The 25,992-nt window shown below is 47.8% G+C and overlaps 1 protein-coding gene and 1 long non-coding RNA gene across 4 annotated transcripts in view; one reads left to right on the forward strand and one right to left on the reverse strand.

The window, feature by feature from the left end:
* Positions 1-22,385, reverse strand: part of GMDS (GDP-mannose 4,6-dehydratase) — a 490,833-nt gene extending 468,448 nt beyond the window's left edge. For both annotated transcript variants that reach the window (XM_059937772.1, XM_059937771.1), the window contains exon 1: positions 22,149-22,385. In XM_059937772.1, coding sequence (XP_059793755.1) covers positions 22,149-22,250 — 102 coding nt within the window. In that variant the 5' untranslated portion in view covers positions 22,251-22,385. The remainder of the gene's footprint in view (positions 1-22,148) is intronic.
* Positions 22,386-22,635: 250 nt separating this feature from the next.
* LOC132375372 (uncharacterized) lies at positions 22,636-24,812 on the forward strand. Of its 2 annotated transcripts, none has more exons than XR_009505988.1 (3): positions 22,636-23,166; positions 23,990-24,098; positions 24,544-24,812. It is a non-coding gene; the product is annotated as an uncharacterized LOC132375372 (long non-coding RNA). The 2 variants fall into 2 exon arrangements; XR_009505987.1 differs by having other exon boundaries at positions 24,556-24,812.
* Positions 24,813-25,992: the final 1,180 nt, after the last annotated feature.

Genomic DNA, 25,992 nt, shown 5'->3' on the forward strand with positions numbered 1-25,992 from the left:
CTGAGTCCTGATTCCCGCGGCTCCTCAGTCTGTCAGGTACTAACATGGGACCCGAGGCCCAGGAAGCTTTCTGCTTTCCATTTACTTCATTCGTAAAACGAGAATAATACAGACCCACCGGTCTGGAAAAGCAGCTTTGGGAATTAAACGAGAGTTTGATGTGAACTCACTTTGAAAAGAGAGCGGATAAGATACAAATTTATTTTGTCATAAAGGTGCAGGAAATAATTCTATTATTGGGGGGTGGGGGGCACAGGTAAACAACACATGACACCACGCAGGCCTGGAAGGGCAGAAGCACCACCGAACGAGCAGGCCTAGGGCGTGGCTGGTCGCAGTGCCACCAAGGAGGCCACCAGCCAGGGGCTGCGTCCCAGCGCGCCCAGACCCGCAGGAGCAGACCCGTCCCGCGGGGACGCGGGAGGACAGCCAGCGAGGGGTTGCGGAGGCGGCCAGAGGAAGGGGTGACAGGCCGGCTCGGGGAGATGGAGGCGGAGCCGCTGGACGTGGGAGCTGCAGGCCCGGCTCGCAGAATGAGGCACACGCGCCGCCACCGAGCCACCGATGAGGGCAGCGGGACCCACCCTCGAAGGCGGAGAAGGACAGAGCCACCACTACTCAGGGGCTTCTGGTCGAATAAAACATTCGGTACAACAACGTGGCAAACATGTATTCGGCCCCTATCACGTGCACAGCACTGCACCAGCTGCCCGACCAAGGGGTGCCAGGACGCTCCGGACGCTGCGGACGTTCAACCAAAATCAGTGCTTTAGCAGCAGCAGCAGCAGCAGAATAAACACAGTAAAGACTGTTCATTTTTTACTTAAAGACTTTCAAAATTAAAATAAACCTGCCCTTGAGCTCCTTGGAAAAATAACTGATTCCAGATTCGGAGCAGAAAAACACGTGGATTGTCCTGTCCCCCTGGACAGCAACGGAAGCCGAGACCACCAAGGCTGCAGCAGAGGGCTGCGAGGCCGAATGCAAAGGCTCCCCAGGCCACAGATGAGGCCACGGAGCATCAACAAGACACAGGGACTGGAGTACACGGAAAATGTTCAATTCCGTGAGTTCATAAAGATCCAAAAAAAGTTGGTCATTAGAGGATGGTATGGAAGAACGCATTAAAAACTGACAAAGAAAAAGAACTGATTATTTGTTTTGCCTTTCCTATATCTCAGGGTAACCAAATACTTGCAAGCTTCTCTTTTTAGAAGTATTTCAGCTAATCAGTGAAGAAGGAATTACAGAATTCAATTATCACCACTTTGCAACCGCTAATAAAATAATGGATCTTGATGATGACCCTCAATGGCTGCTGACACGACAAGAAGAAAAACAAGACAGTACACGCCTCCTGACAGGAGTACACAAGGCCAGGTGTGAGCTACTCTTGCCCTCACCCACCCCCAAACCAAGACTGAATTTGATCGAGGCTTTAACCCTAAATACCAAATCATAGGAAATGCCAGGAATGAAAGAAAGAGCACCACGGAATGCACCAGCCGAAGTCAAACTATGGAAACAGGACGCAGAAAACAGCCCGGTATCTTCAACCAAGAGATGTGACAGAGAGACAGAGAGAGACACAGACAGTGAAAGACAGACACAGAGGCAGAGACGGAGACATTGAGAGAGAGAGACAGAGACAGAGGGGAGAAGGGAGAGAAGGATGGGGGGAAAAGCAACAAGGAGGCAAGAAGGGAGAGAAGGGAGGAAAGGAGGGAAGTGGTTTAAGGAGGAGATTCTAAGAGTTAAGAGACATCAGCACGGACTTTATTAGGACCCTGGGGCAAACAAACAAGTTACTAAAAACAATTATGAGACAACTGGGGACATTTGAATACTGACAGATATCTGATTATATTAATTATCATTAAGTTATTAAATACAATAATGTCAAATTAGTTATTTTGTAAGAGGATCATTTACAGATAAACACTATACTAAATACGGCTGCAATAATGTACCCAGAATTTACTGTTAAAAATTTGGGAGGGGGGGGTCATGGAAAAATATAGGGCTACACCTGAAATAAATTTTGCTGCAAGCTAATAATTGTTGTATCTAAGCGGCAGGTATGTAGAGGCCCATTCTGCTATGATTTCTACTCTAGTATATCCTTGAAAATTTCCTTAATGAAAAGTTTAAACTAACAAATAAAATTGCCTTAAATCATTTTCAGGATAAGGCAGAATATAAATGAAAACGTTAAATATCGGGGATTAAAATGTTTTTTTAAAGAGAAAAATATATACCACTTTAAAGAACTCATATCATGAAATAATTTTAATTTCTAATTTTATAGTATTTAAGGTTCGGAAATACACGCCTAATGTTAAACTCTGTGAAGTGAATAAGAGCCAATCTCATTTCGTACTTCCTAGATTTATGATAAATTAAATGCGAACATTTTTAGAGAAGCTTGCTCTCCACTGGCTCAAGTTCATACAAAACCAACTGTGACTTAGAGGAAGACGCATGTGCTCCAGGAGGCCCGCACGCCTCTGTGAGGCCCGCAGGGCTGTGTGTGCGTGCGCGTGTGTGAGCGTGTAAGTATACATGTGCACGCACTTACTGCACTCATGCTTTTCTGCGGAGAAAGATCCAGGCTTTAGTCAAAACGGTCCGTAATCCAAGAAGAGTTAAAAAAAAGAAAACCCCAAAGAACCCTGCCTCACTTAGACGCGCTACTGTCTGTCCTCCTACGTGGGAGCGTTGTTTCCGAGGACGAACGGGGTCACTGAGGCCAGGCACGCCCCTCCACAGGACACTGCACACGCGCTCGCAGGGCACACCTCGACCTCCCGCCAGCAGTTGCCCCGGCCTGGCGGGACCCCACCCACTCGGTCCTCCTCGAAGAACCTGAACTCGGCCCTCCCCCGCTGGGGGCCTCCTGCCACCGCGTCCCTGGGCCCAAGCCCAGCATTTACCACCTGTCACTGTGCGCAGGGGCCCATGGGGCGCCCTGCCCCGCGCACCCCGACGGGGGCCCAGGGCCAGCCCAGGGAGGTGGGTTGCGGCTGCCGCTCCCAGGCCTCAGCGGTACTTGGGGGGCAGCTCAGCGGGAGGGAGGGCCCGTTTCTCTAAGCCCGGGCTGTGACACCTCGGAATCCGCTTAAGACCTCCTGCGCCTCTCTGCGCCCCGCCGCCCCCGCCCTCTGCCTCCTTCCCACCTCCCTTCCGTTCCCGCCAACCACCCTAACCCCATCGCTAGGAAGACTGCCCTTCCCCCCCCGGGCTTCCTCTTCTCGCTGGAGTCCTCACTCCGCCCCTTACTCTCCTGAGTAAGGAGAGCCGGGGAGTTGTTACACGAGTTTTCCTGTAATACAGGCCTGCAGTATATTTTTAATATACTGCAATGTTGCTACAATACAATATTTATATAATAAAACGTAATAGCGCATGGTATATAATACAGTATTTTACTATTAGGAGAAGGTTTATATTTGTGGTTTGTTGTTTAATTTTAAAGGAGATATATAATTTCACCGATTTGCTTTTGAACTAAGTCTTTTACTGGGGTATAAGATGGGAAAAAGGTCCCCCAACGCTTTGTTATACCCTATGTTTAAACAGTAAACATCAAACTATGCTTATAATCATTTTGTAAATGACTCATGAAGCGATGGTACCCTTGCGAGGATTAAAGATGCAAAGATCTTGGCACACAGGGCTTGGCACATGTAAGCCCTGGACATGTTTTTGCTGCTGTTCATAATCCTAGTACTACCTAGATTATAAGTAAAATATCTCTTGATGTGAGCAGCTGAGTTCAGGGCATTTTGATACAAATAAGTGAGCTCCTTGCGGGCAAGGTGGCTCTTCCTCTTCTCTGACCTTCCCAGCCCCACCAGGACCCTACACAGCCGGTGGGAGGAACACAGCCTGCGGGGGGAACACTTCCTGCGGGGGGCGGGGGGGGGGGAGGACACTTGCGGGATGAACCCGAGCCGAAGTCCATCAAGAAACAACAGCCCTTCTTTGAAAGAAGGAAAGACAAGATGGGCTTTGCTCCAGATAATAAAAAAAAGCCAGGCAACATTTTAATCAAGTTCATTTAGGCTCTGGAAGTATTCCAGCTGTGTCTGAAAGACAAACTGACTGAAAACAGATGCTCTCTGGTTGCAAAGCTGGTGAGAGAGGGCTGGCACTGCTAACAGCCAGCATTACATAACGTGTGGCCCATGGGTGTGCCCTGAGGTCACACCTTACCCCACAGCAGCGCCCTTCTCGCTGGCACAGCAATCACCCCATCCCAAGCCTGATAAGTCATTTTCTCACTCACCCCTTTTTTAAAAACATCTGCAGAGTTGTAACGAAAATCTCAGGAAACAAGAGGAAAAGAAAGCTGAAGGGTTACAAAAAATTCATCTGAATACCAAGATGCCCAGAACCCACCCTCTGGAAATTGGGAGGTCAGAGGAAAGTGATAAAAAACAAAACGAACGCCATCCTTCTGTGCCACAAACCAGCCCAAGTCCCCTCTCCTCCCAGATACAGAGGAAAACCAAAGAATGGAAACATCTCCGCCCCCAAGAAGCGCAAGACAAAGCCAAAGCAGTTAGATCAGATCTCGGGAATTACTAAACATCTGCGTTTATACACTGTTTCTTGGATTAAGAGCCTGCCTCTGCCAGAAATTAAGGGATTCATTTTTGCAACATACTTTCACATCCCAGAATGGAAAGCAGGTGCTTACTTTATCCACCTCAGAGAGCACAGGACATTAATATTACCTTAATTTTTATCCTTCCCATCTGATAATGCTTCAATAATCTTAAATATGTACGTCTGTAGTTTTGGATACTTTATATATTTTAATGTGTGTACATTTTATAGTGTTTCAGATTATAACTGCCATACCATTTACTATAAACTATTTTATGGGCCAACAACCCTGCAATTAAGGGTTACTTATCCTCATTCTATAGATTAAGAAACCGAGGTCCCCAGAGGGTAAAGTTTGTTGCGGGTCGCGAAGTCCCAAAACCGGACCCAGAGCCTCCCAGGGGCCCCTCTAAGCCGGGTGAAGGCCCTGCCCCTAGCCAGCTCTCGCTCGTGCAGCCCGTCCTGGCCGGTCAGGCTGCTCTGGGGGAGTGGTGAATCATCACTAGCCCTCAGACTTTCTGGTTTGCATCCGGATCAGTGTGTTTGCTATAGACCAACACTGATGATCAATATCGCAGCAAAAAGGAAGCAGAAAAGCACCTGTAATTACACACTAAGCTAGGGATCCCAAGGGAACGATTGCAAAGCAATAACAGGGTAGAATAAGGAAATGCTTAAAGGGTGAAAGGAGAGGGGTGGATTCAGGCCAGTGCCAGCTTCCATCTGGACCAAGACCTGCAAACATCCTTAATGCCCCTTCCAGGGCTAATTAAATAAGAATCCACTGTTTGCTTTCTCAACTCTCCTAAGGCACAATTACCACCCACAAAAGTCCTGCCCCTACAGCTCTGCCATTCGGGCAGGTGAACTCTGTCCCCATGATAAGCTGCTCCCACCCCAAGCCCTAAGGCCTCACCTGAAGAACTGGGGAAAAAGTGCGTGTGTGCAGGGGGGAGGGGGTAGACGACTGTAAAAAGAAAGAAATGGGGGGGAGGAGAAAACTACGAGGAGGGAGAGAGAAAATAATCATGCAAGGGACCATTTCTAAAAGATGACACCCGGCCAGACTAGCAGCCAAGATCTCCACCCTGTGCTCGTCTGACTTTCCAACACTTCACCACGTCTCCATGAGACCAAGCTTCCACTGGTCTCCACTGAGAAACCCAGAGAGCCCTGCCCTCAGCCAGGTGGGACCCTCCACCGTCATCCTCCCAGGACGAGGAGCCATCCCAGGGCTCGCCCTGTTCTGCACACTCACCAACCACATGCTTGTCTTTTCTCGGGACTGGCTTTGGGTGCAGAATCCTGCTTCTCGGGTAGAAATAACAGAAAACCTGTGAAGTGAGAGCCTCCTCTACAGAGGGGCCCAGGGCGCAGTCCACAAACTCTGCAAGTATACGTCAGAGCTGCAGCACACCAGAGAGATCAGGGCCACCACCAGCCAGATCTAAGCGTTAGATTTACATACAATAATTGTGCTTAAGAATAAAAGTGCAACCAAATCCTGGCATTGCTGTGTGTTATAATTAAACTGAAATATTAATAAATCAAGGTAATGAAGTGCTTTCGTAGAGTATACCATCAACAAAAGTTAACTGAAAAACAGACCAAGAGCAACAGTCCCAAGAACAAAGGTATCAACACCTCCCTACAGGATGAGCACTGATGGAATATGAGTACCTGAAATTGCAGTCTTCAACAAACGTTACAGGAATTTTTCTTTAAAGTGTTTGCATTTAACATGTCAAAATTAATGAACTCTGATCCTATTTGCATGTATTCCCCTAAATTACATAATCTCACTCAAAATAGAAAACCAATACAAACAACTAACATGTGAACCAAAATATACAAGCAGACGTCTGTGACGACTGTAACAGAGGCCAAGGAGGTGCCGCGTGGGTCATGTGAGGAGGAATCTTGAAGATGGGGTTTCCTCACTCCTGAGATCCAAGGTATGCTCCACGGCCTCCTACAGGCCCTCACACTCAATCCGTCCTTGCTAACTCCTACATTCAGAAGCTTCCAGAACAATTCCAGAGCCACCGTAAGAGCCTACCCTACCCTAGGCAGTAACATTTGCTGAAAGGCAGTGAAGCGAATTAGAAACAGACAAAACAGTAAAAAATAATAACAATAATAATGCTGCCGGTGATCGGTTCTGACTGGTATAATTATGGTGGTGGTTTTTTTCCCCTGATACTTTATACCTTCTTAAACTTTCTAATTTTTCTATAGTAAGCGTGTATCACTATTTTTAAAAATTGGGAAAGTGTTAAGGAAAAGAACAGCTTCATCTTCAAGTCACTATCACAATCTGCTTTAATGGGTGGTTCTCTGCTCAAGCTCGCTCTTGAATCACTGGGATCATTTCTACAAACAGCCAAATGTAAATCCCACCCTAAGCCCAGCAAACTGAATACGGAAGAGCCAAGACTTTTTCAAGCTCCACACGTGACTCTACGTGCCACCAACGTTGAAAGCTGTTCACGCTTTATAGACAGTTCCTACTTCAGCTGCAAAAGGCGAATGTCTTTGGAGAAGACTGAAATCAAAGGTCAAAACACCACAAAGAAAAACAGAGTATTCTTTTGGAATGAGCCCCAAATCTAGAGAAATTACTGATTCCAGTGAGAATGTCAGTAATTCCTAGAGCGAGCAGGCGAAAAGAAACCTCAACAGGAACTGCCGAGATGCATGCAGTGAGTGAGGTGGCAGGTGAAGCCCAGCGGAGCTGAAGGGCTGGGTGGACAGGCCAGGGCTGTTTCCTTGGGATTCTAGAATAAAGGGCAGTTCTGCACAGGTGCACCTCGGGTCGCAGGGGTGCCTGGATCTCAGTGGCCACGCCAGCAAGTGAGGACAAGGCGGGGCCAGATCCCTCGGGGCTCAGCCACATGCACAGCTGCCCAGAGATCACCTGCAGCTCCCCAAGCGCAGGCTCGCACACCTGTTCCCACCTGCTCAGTTCTGGTGCCCACGCCATCTGTCCTACAGGGAAAGCCAGGCACCAGCCCACGAGCCCCTCTGCTCCCCAACTCGGGGCCCAGGCCACCTGGAGCCTCCTCTGAAGAGCCTGGCCAGTGGCGAATTCCCCAAGTCCTTCCCAAGCCCAAGCGACGGTGGACGTCATCCACAGTGGTCAACATCCTCCTCAAGTCCAGTTTCCATTATACCAGCTGGAAACTCCAAGCTAGGAAAGCGAGGGGAGACGTCCAAATCTTCATTCCATACGCGTATTCACCCCTGTTCCGGAAAGCATATTTAAAGAGAAGAAAATCAGCCCATACAGGAGAAGTGATCTGTGTGGTTCAAAAAGCCCAGCAGGAATGTCAGGTTTCCTGGACCCGACCCTAAGCCTCTACTAAGCGCAGTGCCCCATACAGAGGGTCTTCTAAGACCTCCAGCTGGGCTCCCAATCAATGGCCTTGTCTCCACGAAACAATTCCTTCTAAAACACACCCTTGTTTTTAGGAATTAAACCCAAAATTCCCATAATAACAGTCTGGCAATAGTATAAACTTTTCGTTATGCTTAAATAGCTTAAAATCTATATGCTCAAACATTAGTAAAGATTAAAAGACAACTCAATGGAAAGAAAATACTGTATAAGCTGAAATAATTCAAAACTTCCTAAATTAGTCAAAATAGCAAAATGGACGAGGGGGTGAAATGAAAAACCACTACAGCCCACAGAACAGCTGAAAGAAAAAAAACCAACAACAATAGAAACAGTTCAGTATTTGTTCTAACTTCTATGTCTCCTTTCCAAGGTTTATATTTAAATACAGAAAAGCAAAACTCTCTGAAAAATCCATTATCTTTATCACCTCTCCTCAAAAACAACCCCCCCCAAAAATCTTCCTATTCACCCTTGAGAAATTCACTTAATACCCACCGCCCACATACCCGGGGGGTTGACCAACCTCACAAAACCAGGTCAAAACCACTCAGAAGCTCCCCAAACTTGATTTCAGTTTCAGGTTCCCGAGTTAAACTTGAAACAACACAGCAGTAATTTGCATATTCCTTCCAAGCACACTCAAAGGACAGCCCCAGGACCAGAGCTGTCAGGATGAACTGGGATCCAGGCTCTACCGGCTGCTGCTGGTCTTCTCTGGGAGGTGGGAGTCTGCCCAGAGCACCAAAGAACATGGCAAAAAATGAAATCTCAAACCACCAGCTCACTAATGCTCACCAGGCACCTTTCATGGTGCTCAGTATTTGGTGGGCACAGTATTCTATAGACAGCAACTCCACACTCCTTCCGACGGCCCTGGTTTCCAGTGTTCAGCCCGCTCTGGGGCATACAGTCATGGGATGTATCTTACCCTGGGGTCCAGAAAACATGGTCACCGCAGGCCAGAAGACTTATATTTGAGTCCTGAGAATCAGACAAGTGAATAACTTATTTTTAATAAAACAATTTTCAATGGTGGCCCACACACAGTCAATAGACCAAGGCCAATCCATGACACATTTGTAACCCGTTCCTTTACAAAATGAGGAAAATGAACATACGTAGGTCACACAGCCAAGAGTGTGCAATCTGGTGACTGCTCTTTATTCTGACAACACATCCTTGTCACATTTTAGTGGTACTGGTAGCAGGTAGGAATTTGCTATTCTGAAGGTTCTCCCTTTAAAGATAAAAACTTGGCCACCGTATACCATTCTCAAGCTTTTAACAGTCTGTGAAATTTGGGGCCTGCTGATATTCAGGACTCCTCCTCGCTCATCCCCCTCGACCCAAAACAGGGCCCGGCAAGAGCATCTTCTCCTCATTCCCAGCGGACTTCCCAAACATCAAACCGCAACACTGCTGCTCAGCACTTCTCACTGTGAAAGGCACTTACACCACGTGAAACGAATCACAACAGCCCCACTGACTGTCCTGCTCACGTGCACTCTCATGTGGATGACCGCAGCATGCATTTACACTGCTCAAGCGGCTTGGACAGTCTCTGAGCCGTTTCTGCACGTGCTGTGCAAGGTCAGGGCTCAGATCCGTCATCCACTGCTGCAGAACCCTGTTACCACAAACTCGGCAGCTTCAATCTCCCCACGCTGACTAGCACGCATTATCTATGGACCTGGAGCCTGGCGTGCTTAGCCAGGTCATCTCTAGGTTACAAGCCAGGTGTCAAGTCTCATCCAAAGCCTGAGTGGATCTAAGGGTTCACCCCATTCATCAACAGAATTCAATCACGGTGGCTCTAGGACCAAAGGCCTTGCCTTCCTGCTGGCTGTCACCCAGAGACCACCCTAGTTCCTAGGTGTCATCCACAGCTCCCTGCCAACAAGGCCACTTGCTTCCTCAAAGCCAGCAAAGGAGGAGTCTGTGGAGTTTTTATTTTGTTGGTATTTTTGGTGTTGACTTGCAATATTATATTAGTCTCAGGTGTCCAACATAGTAATTTGATATTTTTACAGATTATACTCCAGACAAAGTTATTATAACGTACTGGCTATATTCCCTGTGCTGTACATTACATCCTTGTAACTTATTAATTTTATACCTAGTAGTCTGTACCTCTTAACCTCCTTCACCTATTCTGCCCCTCCCACCACCCCTCTCCCCACCCCTCTCCCCTCTGATCACCACTAATCTGTTCTCTGTATCCGTGAGTCTGTCTCTGCTGTTTTCACTTACATGTGGAATCTAAAAAACAAGCAAACAAACAATTAAAACAGGAGAACTCTGTATTTATATAACAATAATGATGGTGATGATAGAACAGCTTTTTTATTAGGAACAAACTGGCATAAATTCCAGTGGCTATTAAAGTGCCTACCACAGAGCTCAGTGCTAAATAAATATTTGTTGAAATGATCCATTAATGCTCCTCATTAGATGAGGTTCCTTGAAAACAGGGACAACGGGTGTTCTGCATAATACCAAAGGAAGGAATATCTTGCTTACCAGCAGAAGGCATGCAAAAATATTTGTGGGATAACTTAAAATGTGCAAAGAATTCCAAGATGAAGGAAATGAATGAGGGCTGGAATGTGAAGGAAGCTAGAATCTGAAGACAAATACATGTGAACAGGCCAAAGCAAGAGAGAATTCCCAGTAAGTGCAAAGTGGGAACAAGCATATCATCTGCCTACCAGTCTCTCTTTGCTGCTGTAACAAATTTCCATAAATGTAACAAATGACCATAAACCACAGTGGCTTAAAACAGCCCTCATTCACTACCTCACAATTCAGCAGATCGGAAGTCTGAAATCTGCCTTGTCAGCCAGCCTCTGTTGCTTTCTGGAGGCTCCAGGGAGGATCCCGTGGCCTCTCCCAGCTTGGGGAAACTGCCCGTGCCGCTTGGCTCTGGCCCCTTCTCCTGTCTGCAAAGCCAGCCCTGGCCGGCTGAACCTTCCTCACAAGGCCGTCTTTTCTGACACCTCTGTCTCCCTCCTCCCCACTGAAGGACCCCCACGATGCCAGACCCCACAGATAAGCCAGGATCATCTCTCATCTCAAGATCCTGATTTTAACCACATCTGCAAAGTCCCTTTTGCCACGAGAGGTAACACATTCACAGGTTCCAGGGACGAGGACATGGACACCCTGGGGTGGGGTGGGAGCATTACTCTGCCCATCATAGTCTGTTTATGCAACAGTAAAGAAAAACACCAGCCTGGAGTAAAACACTGGTGAGGGAATGCAGAAGGAAGCTAAATTAAAGCAACCCTAGCAGACGGTGAGATCCGGAAGAAGGAACGAAAGCTCGGCATCCCTGTGCTGACAGTCGCCGGCGCCGAGGCTCAGGTCACTTTATCACTCTGGGTGTTGGTCATCTCTAAAGTGAAGCAATCCCTGCCCTGCCTGCATCCCAGAATACCATGTAGAACAACGGAAATGGTTTTTACATGCTTTGAGAACTACAAATTAATATACAAATGTAAGATATTATGGCTAATATCACAGTGAAGCAAAGTCACACATCAGCAGTGTGGGATCGTAAACCACACTGCTTCATCCCAAAAGCCCTTTGATCTTGTTGAGCAGAATCCTGAGGCTTGACTTACGTAGAAAAAAGCATTCCTTAAGTGCAAAAATCAGACTCTGCTTAACAAAATATTCACGTTGCTAGAATATATTCTTGCAATAACATCAAAACTCATAAAAATCTAAGATAATAAATATAAAGAAAGAAAGAAAGGGGGGAGAATTGAAGTATAACTGAAGTAACCTGGTTAACTTCAATCATGAAACTAAAGGGGAAAATGTTAGTTTTAATACCAGGAGGCAGGTACCACAGCACATTCCGGGCGACAGGCAAGCAGAGCAGAATACAGGGCTTCCCCGTCCACAGCTGCGTCCAGGCCAGGACGGGACACTGTGTGGCCGGGATCTCTCACCCGCGCTCCAAGCTGGCATTTTAAATGGCTTACAGGTTATTAGAACTTGAACGTCATGCTCTCACCTCACACTCAAGAGGAACAGAACTGAATTCACTCTCTTCCCCAGAGCACTGCTGTTCCTTCCCAGGGACAGCATTTCTGGCCATGGTGATACCAGCCAGCCAGCCTCCAAAAACAAAACAACCTCGAGATCTCCAACTCTCCCCTTCCTCACCACCCGCCCCCGTACCTAACTAATCACAGAGTCCCGTTGTCCCTTTGATTCTCTTTCCTTCTCCACAAGCAACGTCGTTTGCATCTACATCCTTATAATCTAGCAGGTCTTCCTGGCTCTCCTACTCAAATTCACTCTGTGCGTCTACACCATGCTGCCCTCTCCTCTCACTCTCCCCCATGCTGGGAACGTACCACACATAAGTCATGTATTATACGTGATAAATATAAGCACCAGAATTTCATAAGCGGTGTGTGTCAGGCACTACACTAGGCATTATTAAGATCATCCTATCTGATCTGCACATCACCTAGTGATGTGGGTATAATTAACTGCATTTTAAAGAAAAGGGAATTAGGGTTCAAGATTATTAAGTAACTCCCGGAAGGACGTTTTTGAAAGCAGGATTTGGGCCCAGGTTGCAGACTCACCCGAGGCGGAGCTCCACTCATGCCTCCGCTTATTTAATCAAACCCACACCCCTCAACCTGCTCTTCCAGGCCTCCCGGGACCTGCACGTCTGGACTTCCAATATACTATTTGCCATACTCCATCCACACGCCGCCCTCTCCGCGGAGCTCAGTCCCTCGCCGCCCCCCTCTCCCAATCTGACCATCCTCTGAGGCCAGCCCACGGAGCCCTCCCGATTGCACTAGTCCCCACCGCCCTCCTTTCCCTGCTACCATCTGCAAAGCCACTCCTCCTTACACTGACGGACACAGGCACACCCTCACCTCGGCACCCACACGTCTGCTTCCTTCCCTACCTACTCCGGGTCCTGTACCATGTCTTACACTCTGCACTTTACACGCTGGGGATACTACAGGGAACAAAATATTTAAAAGTATATGCTGGTTCAAATAATCGTACACCTAATATTCTAGTACAAAACAAAATCATCTGATTTTAACCTCTTATGTCTCTGTCTATAATACTGGCTCAAAAATTAGTTATCAAACCCTAAAACAAATATCCATCATCTGGCTGACACTAACTCACCATTAGGAACTATGTTGGGAGTATTCTGTTAAACTCAAATTTGATCAGCCAAGAAGAAAAATTTGACCTGCCCCCTAGGTTATGTCATCACACAATGACAGTTCATAAATGCTTCGTCACTTGGTCTATGATTCCCTGGTGCATACATAAATATATCTGATCAAATAATTGGCAAGGTCTCCAAATGGAATAAATGTGAAAGGCTGGAAATACAGCTTTTGAGATAGAAAAGTGATAATGAAAATAGGAAGATCCTTCACGAAATACTAGACTATGAAGATTTCTACATCAAAAAGAAGAAAAAAGGAGCATATAGGGGATCCTTCAGCAGCTCAGCTTCCTACAAAGAGGCCTCACAACTAACCCTTTTAATACCATGGCATTCATAACCAGAAACTTCCAAGCTAAGTGATGCTCAATACATCTGTTGAATTAATCATACTATGGATCATTTTTATTTAAGGGAAGATCTCCTCGTGATTCAGTGACTCGTTTATTATTATCATAGCAATTAACATGCTGTAAAATTACCTGTCAAATTACTTGTCCCCCCTAGACTATCAGTTCCTTGAGAACAATATCATATCCATCTTGCTGGTGGCTATATGCCTAGCACCTAACTCAACACAGAATAAATCTCAGCAGATATTTACTGAACGAATAGATCCTCCACTCTTAAACACTAAGCTCAAAATACAGATTCTTATATTTTTTAATATTTCAATCCAAAAAATAAATAACAGGAATTTTAAATCTTTCCTCACCAAAAAAACACTTCATTTGGTAAAACCTACCAGGGCAGACAGCTCAGAATTTCCACTTTAACCTTACAAATTCTAGCAAAATACAACTCATATGTGAGTTTCTTCCCAGTTTACACACTTAATTATAAATTCACTACAGTTAACAGTCACTGGTTTTATTTTTTTTTAATTCTCCTATTGGCCTTAGCTTTGAAACTGATATTAAATGACTGCACTGCTTAAATACAAGACTTTTTTGCACACAATAAACTATAATTAGTGTTCAATCCTAAAGTTATAGCACGCTCCACTCCGAACAGACTTCGCCAGGTGATCCCTTCATATTATAGATTAAGAAAAAATTAAGGCTATACAATTAATTGGTGTTAAAACCCAGCCTCTGATTCTCAGGTCCACGCTCTTTCCTCAGTTAATCGATTAATTATGTGTAATGTTAAGACATAAGGAAAAACGTTTCACCGCGTAACAGTCTTTGACCAAAGCAGGACAGGACTGAAGATGTCTTTCTCATTCCCAGTTATGCCAAACCTTTCCTCCGGGACCACAAATCACCGTAAGGAGGATTAGAGTCCAGTCCACGGCCCACAATCCTCTCACACGGGAAGGTAAGCCCGGCCCCCAGATCTGCTTTGCGCTGTAAGACACACCAGACTTCAAATCTGTTTATAGCCTGTGGCTGATTCCAAATCCCAGGGAACTTTCCGTCCTAGGCAACAGATTACCCCCACGGAGCGAGGCTGACTTTGGTGCCTTCCACATTCAATGTCCTTTCCCCATATTGGAGTACTCTCACTTATCTAGTTAGCACTGTGAAGAGAGGTCCATTCTAGTCATGGGGCAAACGCCCTATTCCATGCCAGACTTCTTTTCTATTCCGTAGGAATAACTCTTCCAACCTGGCAGCAAAGGTAAATACCCTGCCCAAATCAATGCAGCTCCTAAGTAGCTAAGCAGTAACTCAAACCCACGCTGGCCAAGAAATCCAACTCTCATTCCACTTGTCCCAACACAGAGTCCCAGCATCCAGGGAGTTCGCAAGATAAGTCATCAACGAATTAATTAACGGTATGACCTAAATGACAGCAAAGAAAATAAAATGAGGGGCATATAACGTAGCGATTAATACAGGCTTATTTTACTACTATAATCCATATCTTTCCACAATTGCAAAAACAAACAAAAAAAACTCTTGAATATGCTTTATTTTTCAAATTTGACACACAATCTATTTACCTCTCCTTAGAATTTAATTCTAGTTATAAACTTGATAGAAAATAAAATTACTGGGATTTATGTTTCACCTCTGCCTTTGCAAACAAGGACGGGAGTGACCTTTGGGCAATCTGTTTAACCTCTTCGTTCCTCAGGGGTGACAAGAAAGCCGCCTCAGAGGAGGGCTCCCTTGCTCCAGAAAGGAAACAGGCGTAAAGCCCGCTAAGCGGTGCCTGGCTCAGAGTGAATGCTCAGCACACCTTAATTACTGTCATCCACCCACCATCACCGCCATTGTCACCACCCAGAACATGAGTGTCACAGGAGGCTCATTTTTGTCTGTTCTGTTCACTGTCGTATCCCCAGTGCCTGACACATCGTTGGCACTCAAACATCCATCGACCGAATTAATCATGAGCACTAGTACTTCTATTACTAAGTACAGGATGATCTGCCCCCAAATGTAATTGCCTCCAAGAGAAAAGATTGACTAAGCAAAAAACAAAAACAAAAAAAACCTCACCAAATTGCTACTGGAAATTTGGGGGATATGAAATAGAGAACCGCTCTCAGCCCGAATGCAAGGCTTCCTGGAGGAGAGAAGAGAGGAGGCTCCTCTCAAGTCAAGGAAGCATCTCTTCAGACTAAACTACCACCCGGAGAAAAGGCAAGTGCAAAGTATCCGTTAAGAGCACTTTGCAGGCCAAAAGATTTTCCAGCTTACATGACGGGGTACAAGAGTTTAGAACAGGAGACTTCTTAGTCTCCTCAGGAATCTGGGCCTCGACAGCAAGGACGAACCCCACTCTGCAGAGAGGAAAGAAGCACAGCAAGTGATCCCGGAGCTGTAACTCCGGTCCACATGCAGGTGGAGAAGGGCCCCCGGGGCCCCCGCCCGCCTCTCTCCACCACCCGGAGACCTTGCTGTCCCTGTGCACCCTGGGCCGCGGGCAAGCTCTGCAGCCACAGGCTCCAACCAGACCGCCCCCACCCAAGCTGCAGCCCCGGCCCGCTTCTGAGGGCCCAAGAAGTGGCTGCTGGCTCCTGACCCTCCACCGGGAGGTCTGCGGGCAGGGAAGCCACTCTGCTCCCCCATGTCCATTCCTTACCGTAAAACCCTCAGAGAACTGGGAAGAACGCTGGGCAAAGGAGCCACCAGGGGTCTTCAGCAGGCTTCAGAGAGCAGCCCTCTGCCCCCCTTCCCCACCCTCACCCCAGACTTCTCCTACGACACACTCCTATTAACACAGTGATGTTAATATCACCTAACCAGCATGGTAAAGCACTAATCAAAAAGCAGCCTTTAAAAACAACCTGCTTCTCAAGAGCAGTGAACTTGTGCAGTTTGCCAACAATCTGGCCAACAGAGCTAGTCCGACTTGACACAGGAGAGAAGGTCCTGAGAAAAGACTAGTGCAGGAGGTTCTCAGGCAAGTCTGAAGTTCTCCAAATCTCAGTTTCCTTGCTCAGTATAGGGAGGACAGTGAAAATACCTACCACCCGCAGTTAAACGAGATAATTTATATAAAATGCTGGGCACACTGCCTGGCACGCAGCAATCATTCTATCAATGTCAGTGAATTTTTTCTGTGCCCTGCCCCCAATAATTATCTACCAAGTGTCCAGAATCCTGGTTAAAGGCAAACATTTTGCCTCACTCCTTAAGCCTGATTCTTTACATGGAATCATAGCCAAATAATTCCAGTTTAGTGGAAACCTCTAACAAAAGTTGAGGAAAGGCTGCTTCAAAGGACAGGCAAGTTGAGAACTCCACACCTCAAAGAAAGCCGTTCAAGATCACAAGGACAATTAGCAGCTCTTCTAGTTCATCTCAGCGGTCAGGTGGTAACTAATAAAACTCCCCTCGACTTCAGCCCTGGAGTCCCGAAGCCCCACATGGAGACAGAAGCACTGGGCTTTCGCGCGCAACGGGGAGACAGGCCGTGCTCAGAAGTCTGCAGGCTCCGGAGGCAACTCTAGCTCGGGACAGCATACGCCTCCAACGAAGCGAGCGTCCGAGTTCTCTAAGGAATGGCCTAACGTGAACCCCCTTCTCTAGTCCCTGTATTTTATTAATTTTCCTTTGTAAGTTAAATACTGAAGACTCCTATTTAATTGCCTCTCAATCTTTTCAAACTGCAAATATTTTGTCAAAATAAGATGTTAAATGTTATAAAAGTTAACATAAAGTCACCTTTTCCTTAAATACTGAAATAGATTTGATTGCTTTTCAGGTGTAATTTATTATTATTCAATTTTACAGAACACCATGCTACACATTTCACTACCATAGACTCCTTTACCCCAATTTTTCTGGCTCAAAGCAGCCCCTTTGCTGTTGCCAGTGAAGGACAGTGTTGATCAGTCCTAGCTCCAGTGCTAACCGGCTGTGTGACCTGGGAAATCACACCTTCTCAGTCACCCTTCCTCCTCCACACAATGATGGTTATTTAACTCCAGTACTAAGATCTCAACGCGCACGCCAACGGAATATTTTTTTTTTAATTCAATGGTTAACATGAGTACAAAAACAGTAGGAAATCTATCATACAAAACTGGATACGTTACTTTTTTTCCCTGAAATGGGTATTTTCTAAATCCTTTAAATCTGAAGTTACAACCAATCATTTTATCTCCTAAATTGCAACTATGTTGGGTATATACTGTCCAATTCCCCGACAGTACCCTGAAATGCCTTGCTTCTACCCAACCAACAACTGCATTCTGTTCTCATTTCTACAGACTTCTACAACTTTCAGGCAAGTTTTTCTGCAAGATAATAAACTTCAGTAAGTAAAGACTTAATTATGAAGTATTTTGAGTACCTAACCTTTACCAGCTATGCTAGACATAGGGGATAAGTGATTAAGACACTTTTTTCCTAAACCCAAGGAGTCACAGTCCTGTAAAGACATAGCACTGTGCCATCACTCCCATCCCTCTCCCAGGCAGACATCACTAATCTATCACGCGCCTCTCCCTTGAACTGCACACAGCTTTGGCTCCGTGATTCCATGTAGCCATTACCAATCAAACAGGCTTATTTTAATAGACTTCATCACATTTCACTAAATCTCCATCTACACAAGTGATGATTCTGATGCCGATACTGGAATGCAGAAATTTGCAGGACACCAAATATGGATTAGAAAGTAAAACCAGAAGATGTAATATCCCCGTCATCTATTATGATCCCACTGAAGCATTATTTAAAAGGGTTAAGGAAAACTGTGGAAAGAATGGTACTTCCTGCCAATTCTCAATTACCATTTTCCAGCATCTTAAATTAATTCTTAAATGAAGACGATAAAGCCTGTGAGAGCCACCTGAGTCTAGGGAATCTGGGTATCTGTCTTAAACATGCTCTCTTTAAAGGCTATGGTTGTCTGATGGCAGCTAGAACATGCTCAAAAGAAAATAAATTAGTGAAAATAAAAAATAAGGCCATAAAAATAAAATTCTGAAACAAAATATTACGGCTTAAATAATCTGCCTGACAGCTCAAAGGGTCCATCTCTTTCCTCTACGCAAGACTTGGTAAAAATGCGTTGTCTTCCAACAGCAGACAAATTAACTCTTCTTGACCAGGACTAACTTGCCAACCATTTAAAGATAAACGCTTTGCCTTCCATGTGTCACGGTGCAGAACTCTGGACTTGGTGCTTGCTTAGATGTCTGACCACAGCTAAAGCGCTTCCTAAGGAAAACCTAGGCTACTTGCAGGTGTGGAGGACTTCCAACATGTCAGTTCTTCCATATTTAAAGCACCAATATTAATTTCGTACCAAGGACACCTGACAAGGTAATCTACAGTTCCAACTTGCCTACGCTCCTGGCAGAGACGAGCTTGATGTAACAGATATCAGAAAGGGAAAAATCCACGAACGCTGACCATTCAGTTCTCTAAAGTCTCCACCTACCGAAAAGTGTGCTCCCACAGTCCGTCGGGGTAACGAGAGCGTCCTGAGGAGATGACTCGATCGAGCTCATTGTGCGTCACGCTGTTCTGTGTCCCCCTGAGAGTTTAGTACTAACAAAGCTCCACGTGCCCACCCACTCTGCCTCGACGGTCAGGAAGCTCAAAGCTGAATTTCATGCCCACCTGGCAGCCGTCCTCAGTGCTGGGGACACTACCTCCATCTTTCTACAGCCTTCACTGCAGACTCCTATTTTTTTCATTCTTCTTAGGATGGTCCAACGCTGTGTTTTTTTATTGAAGCCACCTCAGAATCTTTTTGGAAATAAGCTAGGGGTACAAAATGTAATAAATTCTCTTTCCTCCCATTATTACTGTGTTTGGTCCTCATGGCCCCCCAAACTCTCCCCTCTCTGCACTCCTGTACACGCTGTTCTCCCCAAACACAGTCCTTGCTACTGCCAGCATTCAGTGAGGTTGGATGAACCAGGCATGTGGCCCCTAACATATATGTAAAATACGGATTTTGACATGTGCATTAAGTCCCTCAAAAACTGTGAGATCCTGGAGGGCAGAAGAGTACAGCTTACGTAGGCTCTTGCTCCCAGCAGCCTCAATGCAAGCCTTGCACCCTGCAGACACACAGTAGAGACAAGTTCTGTTCATGGGAAGAGTAAGTCAACACTTTGGAAGCCCACTAGGTGAAGCCACATGGGAGGTAGTAAGCTCAAAAGAAGGTTTCTACCCTAAAGGAGTTAACAAACCAAAGAACTAAGCTATGTAAACTACCTATGTAGCCAACATGGATTGCACATCTGTAAATACAGAGAATTGAAAATACAAAGCCTGGAATGGTTGCATTTGGCTGAGGCTCTTAGCTGAGTTAAAAGGAGTTAAGACTTGTGAGGGCATTCAGGCGCAAAATAATGACCCCACGGAGGCACAAGGCAGCAATACTCAGGGACCAGCAAGAACATTTCCCCGGGTGTAGCAAAGAGCAAGCCCAATTAGACCATGAGGTGAGCCCTGGGGATGGCTGGCGGAGGGCCCTGCAGCGGCAATGCAGAGCACATTTCACAGTAGTTGTGAAATGATTCACAACTACTGTCAGGAAGAGACAGGAGCAAGAAAGCTGGAGTGACCGCTGACAGTGAGCACTAGAGATGCACAGCACACAGGCACCCTGGCTACCTGCACGCATTCTCAAGGGCCAGCGGGGGACAACCCATGCAAGAGCCCATCTCAGCACAAAGGCCACGACAGCCCTAAGGGCCAGAGCAGCGGTTTCAACCTCACCTTGAATCTGAGACCTCTTCTTAGAGTGAAACAATCCCTCTCTCTCCCCTACTCCCCCTGCCTCTCTCCCTCTCTCCCTCTCTCCCTCTCTCTCCCTCTCTCCCTCTCTCTCTCTCTCACACACACGCACACACACGCACACACACACAGAGCTGTAACTTAATGTGGGTGGCTTACCAGAGGCAGTATAACAAAATGGCTTAGAGCAACTCTTGGGTTCAGATCTCAGCCCTGACACTCAGGAGGTGTGCGCCCTCAGGGAACATACTTAACCTTACTTACTAAGCCAGGTGTAAAATGGGGACAAAAACTGTACTTGCCTCTTACATAGGAATATATAAAATGTTCAGCGGAGTGAGTAGCTCAACAAGCTCTCACCCAACACGACTAAGAAACTGGACGGCAGGTATGGCTCTCCAGACCCTTTGCATTAACCTCACAGCACTCCGAGACCCTCGATACCCACGGCGGGAGCCACTGTGCTGGGAGATAAATGTGAAGCAGAGCAGTAAACTCCACCAGCAGGGATTTACGTGGCAACCAGAGTTCAGCACTGTGCCAGGGGCTGCAGAAGCCAGCACAACACCCAGCAAGTGAGGGGACAATGCACTGGGTGGGGTTGTAGGGAAGTGGGAGATACTGGTGCAGAGGTTAGAAGGAGCCTGACCCTCAAGCAGGGGTTTTAAGGTGGAAATGAAGTGGGGAGCCAAAACTGTCTGGCCAGGGAGTAGCTTAGGAAGACAGCCTGGAGGAGGCCATTCAGCACCAACCCGACCACTGCACTCCCGGCCCGAAATAAGGTTTCCCTTCTAACCTGCATGGATTCACGCTGCTGGCACTTCAGTAGGCATAAGCCACACCAACAGAGTTACACGAACAGTTTAACTAACTTCTCCATAATATTGAAAGTATGCAGGCACTTGACTGAATTTGAGGGTCTCTTACTCAGCCTCAGATCTCTGTCCCTCCCACCCACCCCTCCCACCAGTTTTCAAACCCGCGTTTATTGTAATTACCTTAAACACAGCACGATGCATGAGTAACTAGGAAGTAATCAGGTATCCAGCAGTTACAGCTGTCTAACGCCCTTTGACTGTACGTCCAGACAGTTTCTAACCTCTTTTCTCCTGCCACAGAGTCTGAGAGCAGTGTGAATCCCAACTGGACACTTCCTAGCGCTTTGACCGCGGGCCTCGGTTTCCCCATCTGTGCAGAGGAGATCATAAAAGCACCGCCTCAAAGAGCAGCTGGGAAAACTAAATGAGGTCCTATCAGCCAAGTGACTGCGCGTAATAAGCACAGCCTGCGTGCGCATTAGGATTATCACCTTTATTCACCCCATCACTTCCTGAGCACCGGGTGACGGCACCGCCACCGCCCGGGGGGACCCGAGAGGCCCGGCCCCGGCGCCGCCCGCCGCTCGCGGGCCGGGCTCCGGACACTCCTGAGGGTCTCGGGCAGGGAGGGGACCCGGCCCGAGCCCGGACCAGCCTGCCCCACGTCCAGGTGCGGCCGCGGTCTCGGAAGTTCCTGCGAGGTGGGCTTTTAACGTGTAAGAAAACACAAAACAGGAAAACATTTCCTGGTCTGTGACTGCACAGCACCGCTCCCTCTTACTTCCTCCGCGACCTGGGACCCGGGCGAGGGGACCGGGCAGCAAGGGAGCCCCCGCGCGCGGGCACCGGCCTTCCCGCGGCCCGCGCCCCCGGCGCCCCCGCGGCAGCCCCCCCGCGACGCCCCGAGAGCACACGTGCCCGCGGCCCCAGCCCCCGCTCACCTGGCCCGTGATGCCCGTGATGAGCGCCACCTTCCTGGGCTTGCCCGTCTCGCCGTCCCCGGAGCCGCGGGCGCTGGGGCAGCCCGCCGCTGCCTGGGCCATGTCCGCGCGCGCTGAAGAGAGGCGCCGACCGACGGGGGTGTGCCGCGCGAGCCTCCTCGCCGGCTGCAAGGACCAGCCCCGCGCCACCCGCCGCCGCACTCTGACAGGGCCGCCTGGGAGGCCGGCGGGGCGGGCCGTGGGCGGGGCGGCCGGCCTGCGGCCTGGCGGGCGCAGCGTCAGCCGCATCACCGCGCGACGCACCGCCGCGCCGGCGGCAGGCCCCGCCCTCCCCGCCGGCGGCCTCACAACCAGAGCAGGCCCCGCCCACTGCCGGCGGCGCGCGAGCCGGGCGGGGCGGGGCTTGTAGGCGGCGCCTGCGCGTGAAGGGCGGGGCGTCGGGCGGGCCTGCGCGGGCTTGTCCAGATCCTCAGGAGAGGCTGGGATGCCAAGTCTTTGCGCCAGGCATGCTCCTTGCAAGGGCTGGCAGTGGACGGGGCGGGCCGTCGGCGGCCTGACTTCACCATCTCACGCTGCACGTCTTCCCCTCCACCCTCCCGAATCTCCCAGGAATCGTCACACTATCCGAGGATGCTGGGAAGAAGTAAGGGCAGACCTTTCCCTTAGGAGAAAGCCCTGAATCCCGTCCGAATCTAGGGGTCACGGACCCTGGGTCATCGGCTTTGATAAGTAATTCCTGGAAACCTGCTGCAATGCCCTTTGAGGAGTCTGGTTCTCTGTTTCCTGAAGGGCACTAGCGTCACAAGGCCCCTGAATGGGGTCACGGATAGGGGAAATGACCGGCCTCACGCCTAACCTGCATTCTGACTCTTCTCGCGTTTTTCTGAGGCTTGGAACCAGGCAGGAGATTCCAAGTAACTCGATTCAAAATGCTGTAGTCAGAGGACTGGCAGAGCAAGACGAAAGTCTCTGGTCCCACCCATGTGCAGCAGAAGGAAATGTTGAAAAGACTGCACAGGTCAGTAAACCTGGACATGCCGAATTTCAAAAAGTAATTCAGATGCAAGGTGGCGTCCTAGCTTGATGTCTGTCGAATTTGGCTTCCGTGTGGCAGCTCCACGTAGGGCAGGGAGAGATGAGGAGCTGACTCAGACGCTGGCAGGGTAGCAGGTGTGTGTACCTAAGCATTGGCCGGAACCAGGGAGGAGAGAGGAACTTCCTTGTCCCCACTGCTCTGCTTCTCTGCCCTGTACATATTCCTCTCCCCAACGGATCAGCACAGACGAGCGCTTGAAATCACAAACTGAGTGACTAGGAGGTGCCCAACCTAACCTGCAAGACCCTTACAGACTTGGGACTTCCCTGGCGGTCCAGTGGTCAAGACTCCGCTGTTCCACTGCAGGCGGGGACGCGGGTTCGATCCCTGGTGGGGGAACTAGGATCCCGCATGCGGGCAGGGCCCGTACAAAAAATGGGGGGGGGGGGGGGGGAAGACCCTTACAGCCTTCAAATCCCAAAATAGAAAAGCTCAGGATTTCTTTAAAAATCTCTCTGTCCCCTAAGCATGTCAGCAATATGCCTTAGCTTTATGGATAGACTTGTTTCTGGATTCACTTGCCTCTCCCCTGTCTGTTCCATTCAGAGAATGACTAAAGGAAGGTCTGTTACTAGCCCCAGCAGAGGGCTGCATCAGTGGTGAACAGAGAGGCCCTGAGGCAGAGGAGAGGAAACCCTCTCACTAGGGGAACTCGCTATAACCAAGAAATGTCTTTGAAATCTACTAGATTCTATTAAAAACTTATGTTTGTTTTAATATAAATATGCTTTGAATTAATTTGCAGATAAATTATTTAACATTCCCCCAAATTGCTGAAAAAATGGATCCTTAGGGAGGACGTGCCAAGTTCATCTGGCAGCCGAGACCTCCGATCACACTGCTGGCCTGTCCTGGTAAGAAGCATGACAGTGGAAGACCCATGGAAAGAAAATCAATTATATTTTAGGGCCTGCAAATAAAATAATTACAAAATATTGAGGGAAATGGTAGTTCAGAGATACAGTGGGAGGTTTAAAAAGAAGGATATTTCTCTAGAAAAATTCTCTGAAGAAAGGTGATGAGACAGGAAGACAGGAGTACAGCCGTTTTGGAAAAGGACCGGGGAATGGCCTTGAGTTAGTGGGCTTGACAGGCCCAGTAAAACAAAGCACCTAAAGGCCTGGCCTTCTGAGACAATAACCAGAGACCCACAGGAGTAGAAGATTATCTCTGTTCCACTGATGAACGTACATAGTTTCCAAAGAACAAAAGCAGGACTGTAAAACCGACACCTAGCAGAACCACCGAACTGCCAGTTCCCTGAAAGATATAGATAAAGGCCTGACACACATTCCTAAGTTGTTTTTGCAGGAAGCAGACGAAAACTGCTGACTACAAGCATGTGGACCCCAGACCTATTGAAACCAGATGGTTGATGATGCTCGAAACTTCACCTTGACGCCAGCGAATCGGAGACCTGGGCACAAGCTCATCAGGCTCCTGCATCCCCTCCCTCACGTGGCCTTTAAAACCCCTTCCCTGAAAGCCCTCGGGGAGCTGGCATTCTTTCATACCTTCTCCCTGGTGCACCAGCTCTCCTTCCAATAAAAAGCTTTGCTCGCCTAGGAGTCTTGTGGGAGCGACACTCATTTCTATGGTCTTGCTGTCCCAGAATCTGGAGAGGGCCCGAGAACAGTGGTAGAGCAGTATATTGGTTTGCTGAGGCTGCCACAGATTGAGAGCTTAAACAACAGAATTTTGTTTCCTCACGGTTCTGGAGGCTGGAAGTCCAAGATCAGGTGTTAGCAGGGTTGGTTCCTTCTGCAGCCTCTCTCCTTGGCTTAGAGGCAGCTACCTCCGGGTAACACGTGTCAGAATTGAGTTACGCTGGGACTTTCCTGGCGGTCCAGTGGTTAAGACACCACGCTTCCACTGCAGGGGGCGTGGGGTCAATCCCTGGCCAAAAAGAAAAAAATTGAGTTGCGTTGTTAGGACACACCCAGCTGATGTCGGAGGGTTGCTCCTTGGTGGTATGGGAAACCCTCCCCGAAACACATTGGAATTGTGTCCAGAACCTTATAACATGTCATCTGAGAATGGTGATTGCAGTTGGTAAAAAGCTGTTGCCAAGGTCACATAGCTAGTAGCTGGTTATGGTAAAAATCATGATCGGCTCTTCCAACTCCATTCCATATTCTATTGGGAAAACTGAAGCGCTAAAGCCCACATTTCCCAGGTTATGTTGCATCCAGAGTTTTGGAAATTGAGTTCCACCAGTCAGACTGTGACAGGTGGAAAGGAAACAGGCACCATCTTTCTCCTGCTGGTCACATAGTAGAAAAGTTTTCGGCAGCTAGGTTCCAAGTTTAGGTCTGTCACAAGTTGCATGAGTACCGGAGCCGGTCAGGGTGGCGGCGGCAGCAGCTTCCTAAATTCTGGCTTGGAGTTCTGGGGGTGTGCCCTTGACATCAGCAGCCCAGTGATAACCCTCTAGCTTCTCTTCCTCCACTCCTTACAAAGTTTTTTTTTTTTTCTAAACCACGGTTTTTATTGAAATCATTGTAGATTAAAATGTATTTGTAAGAAATAATGCAGTGACATGCCATGTACCCTTTAACCAATTTCCCCCACGGTCACATGCTCAAAAACTACAGTGCAACGTCACAAGCAAGATATTGACATTGATACAATTTGCTGCTATTATGCAGATTTCCCCAGTTTTACCTGTACTCATTTGTACATACATGTGTTTAGCTTTATGCCATTTTATCACATGTATAGGTTCGTTTATCTACCACCAAGATCAAA

This window comes from Balaenoptera ricei, chromosome 11 (assembly GCF_028023285.1).
Source record: "Balaenoptera ricei isolate mBalRic1 chromosome 11, mBalRic1.hap2, whole genome shotgun sequence".
NCBI lineage: Eukaryota > Metazoa > Chordata > Mammalia > Artiodactyla > Balaenopteridae > Balaenoptera > Balaenoptera ricei.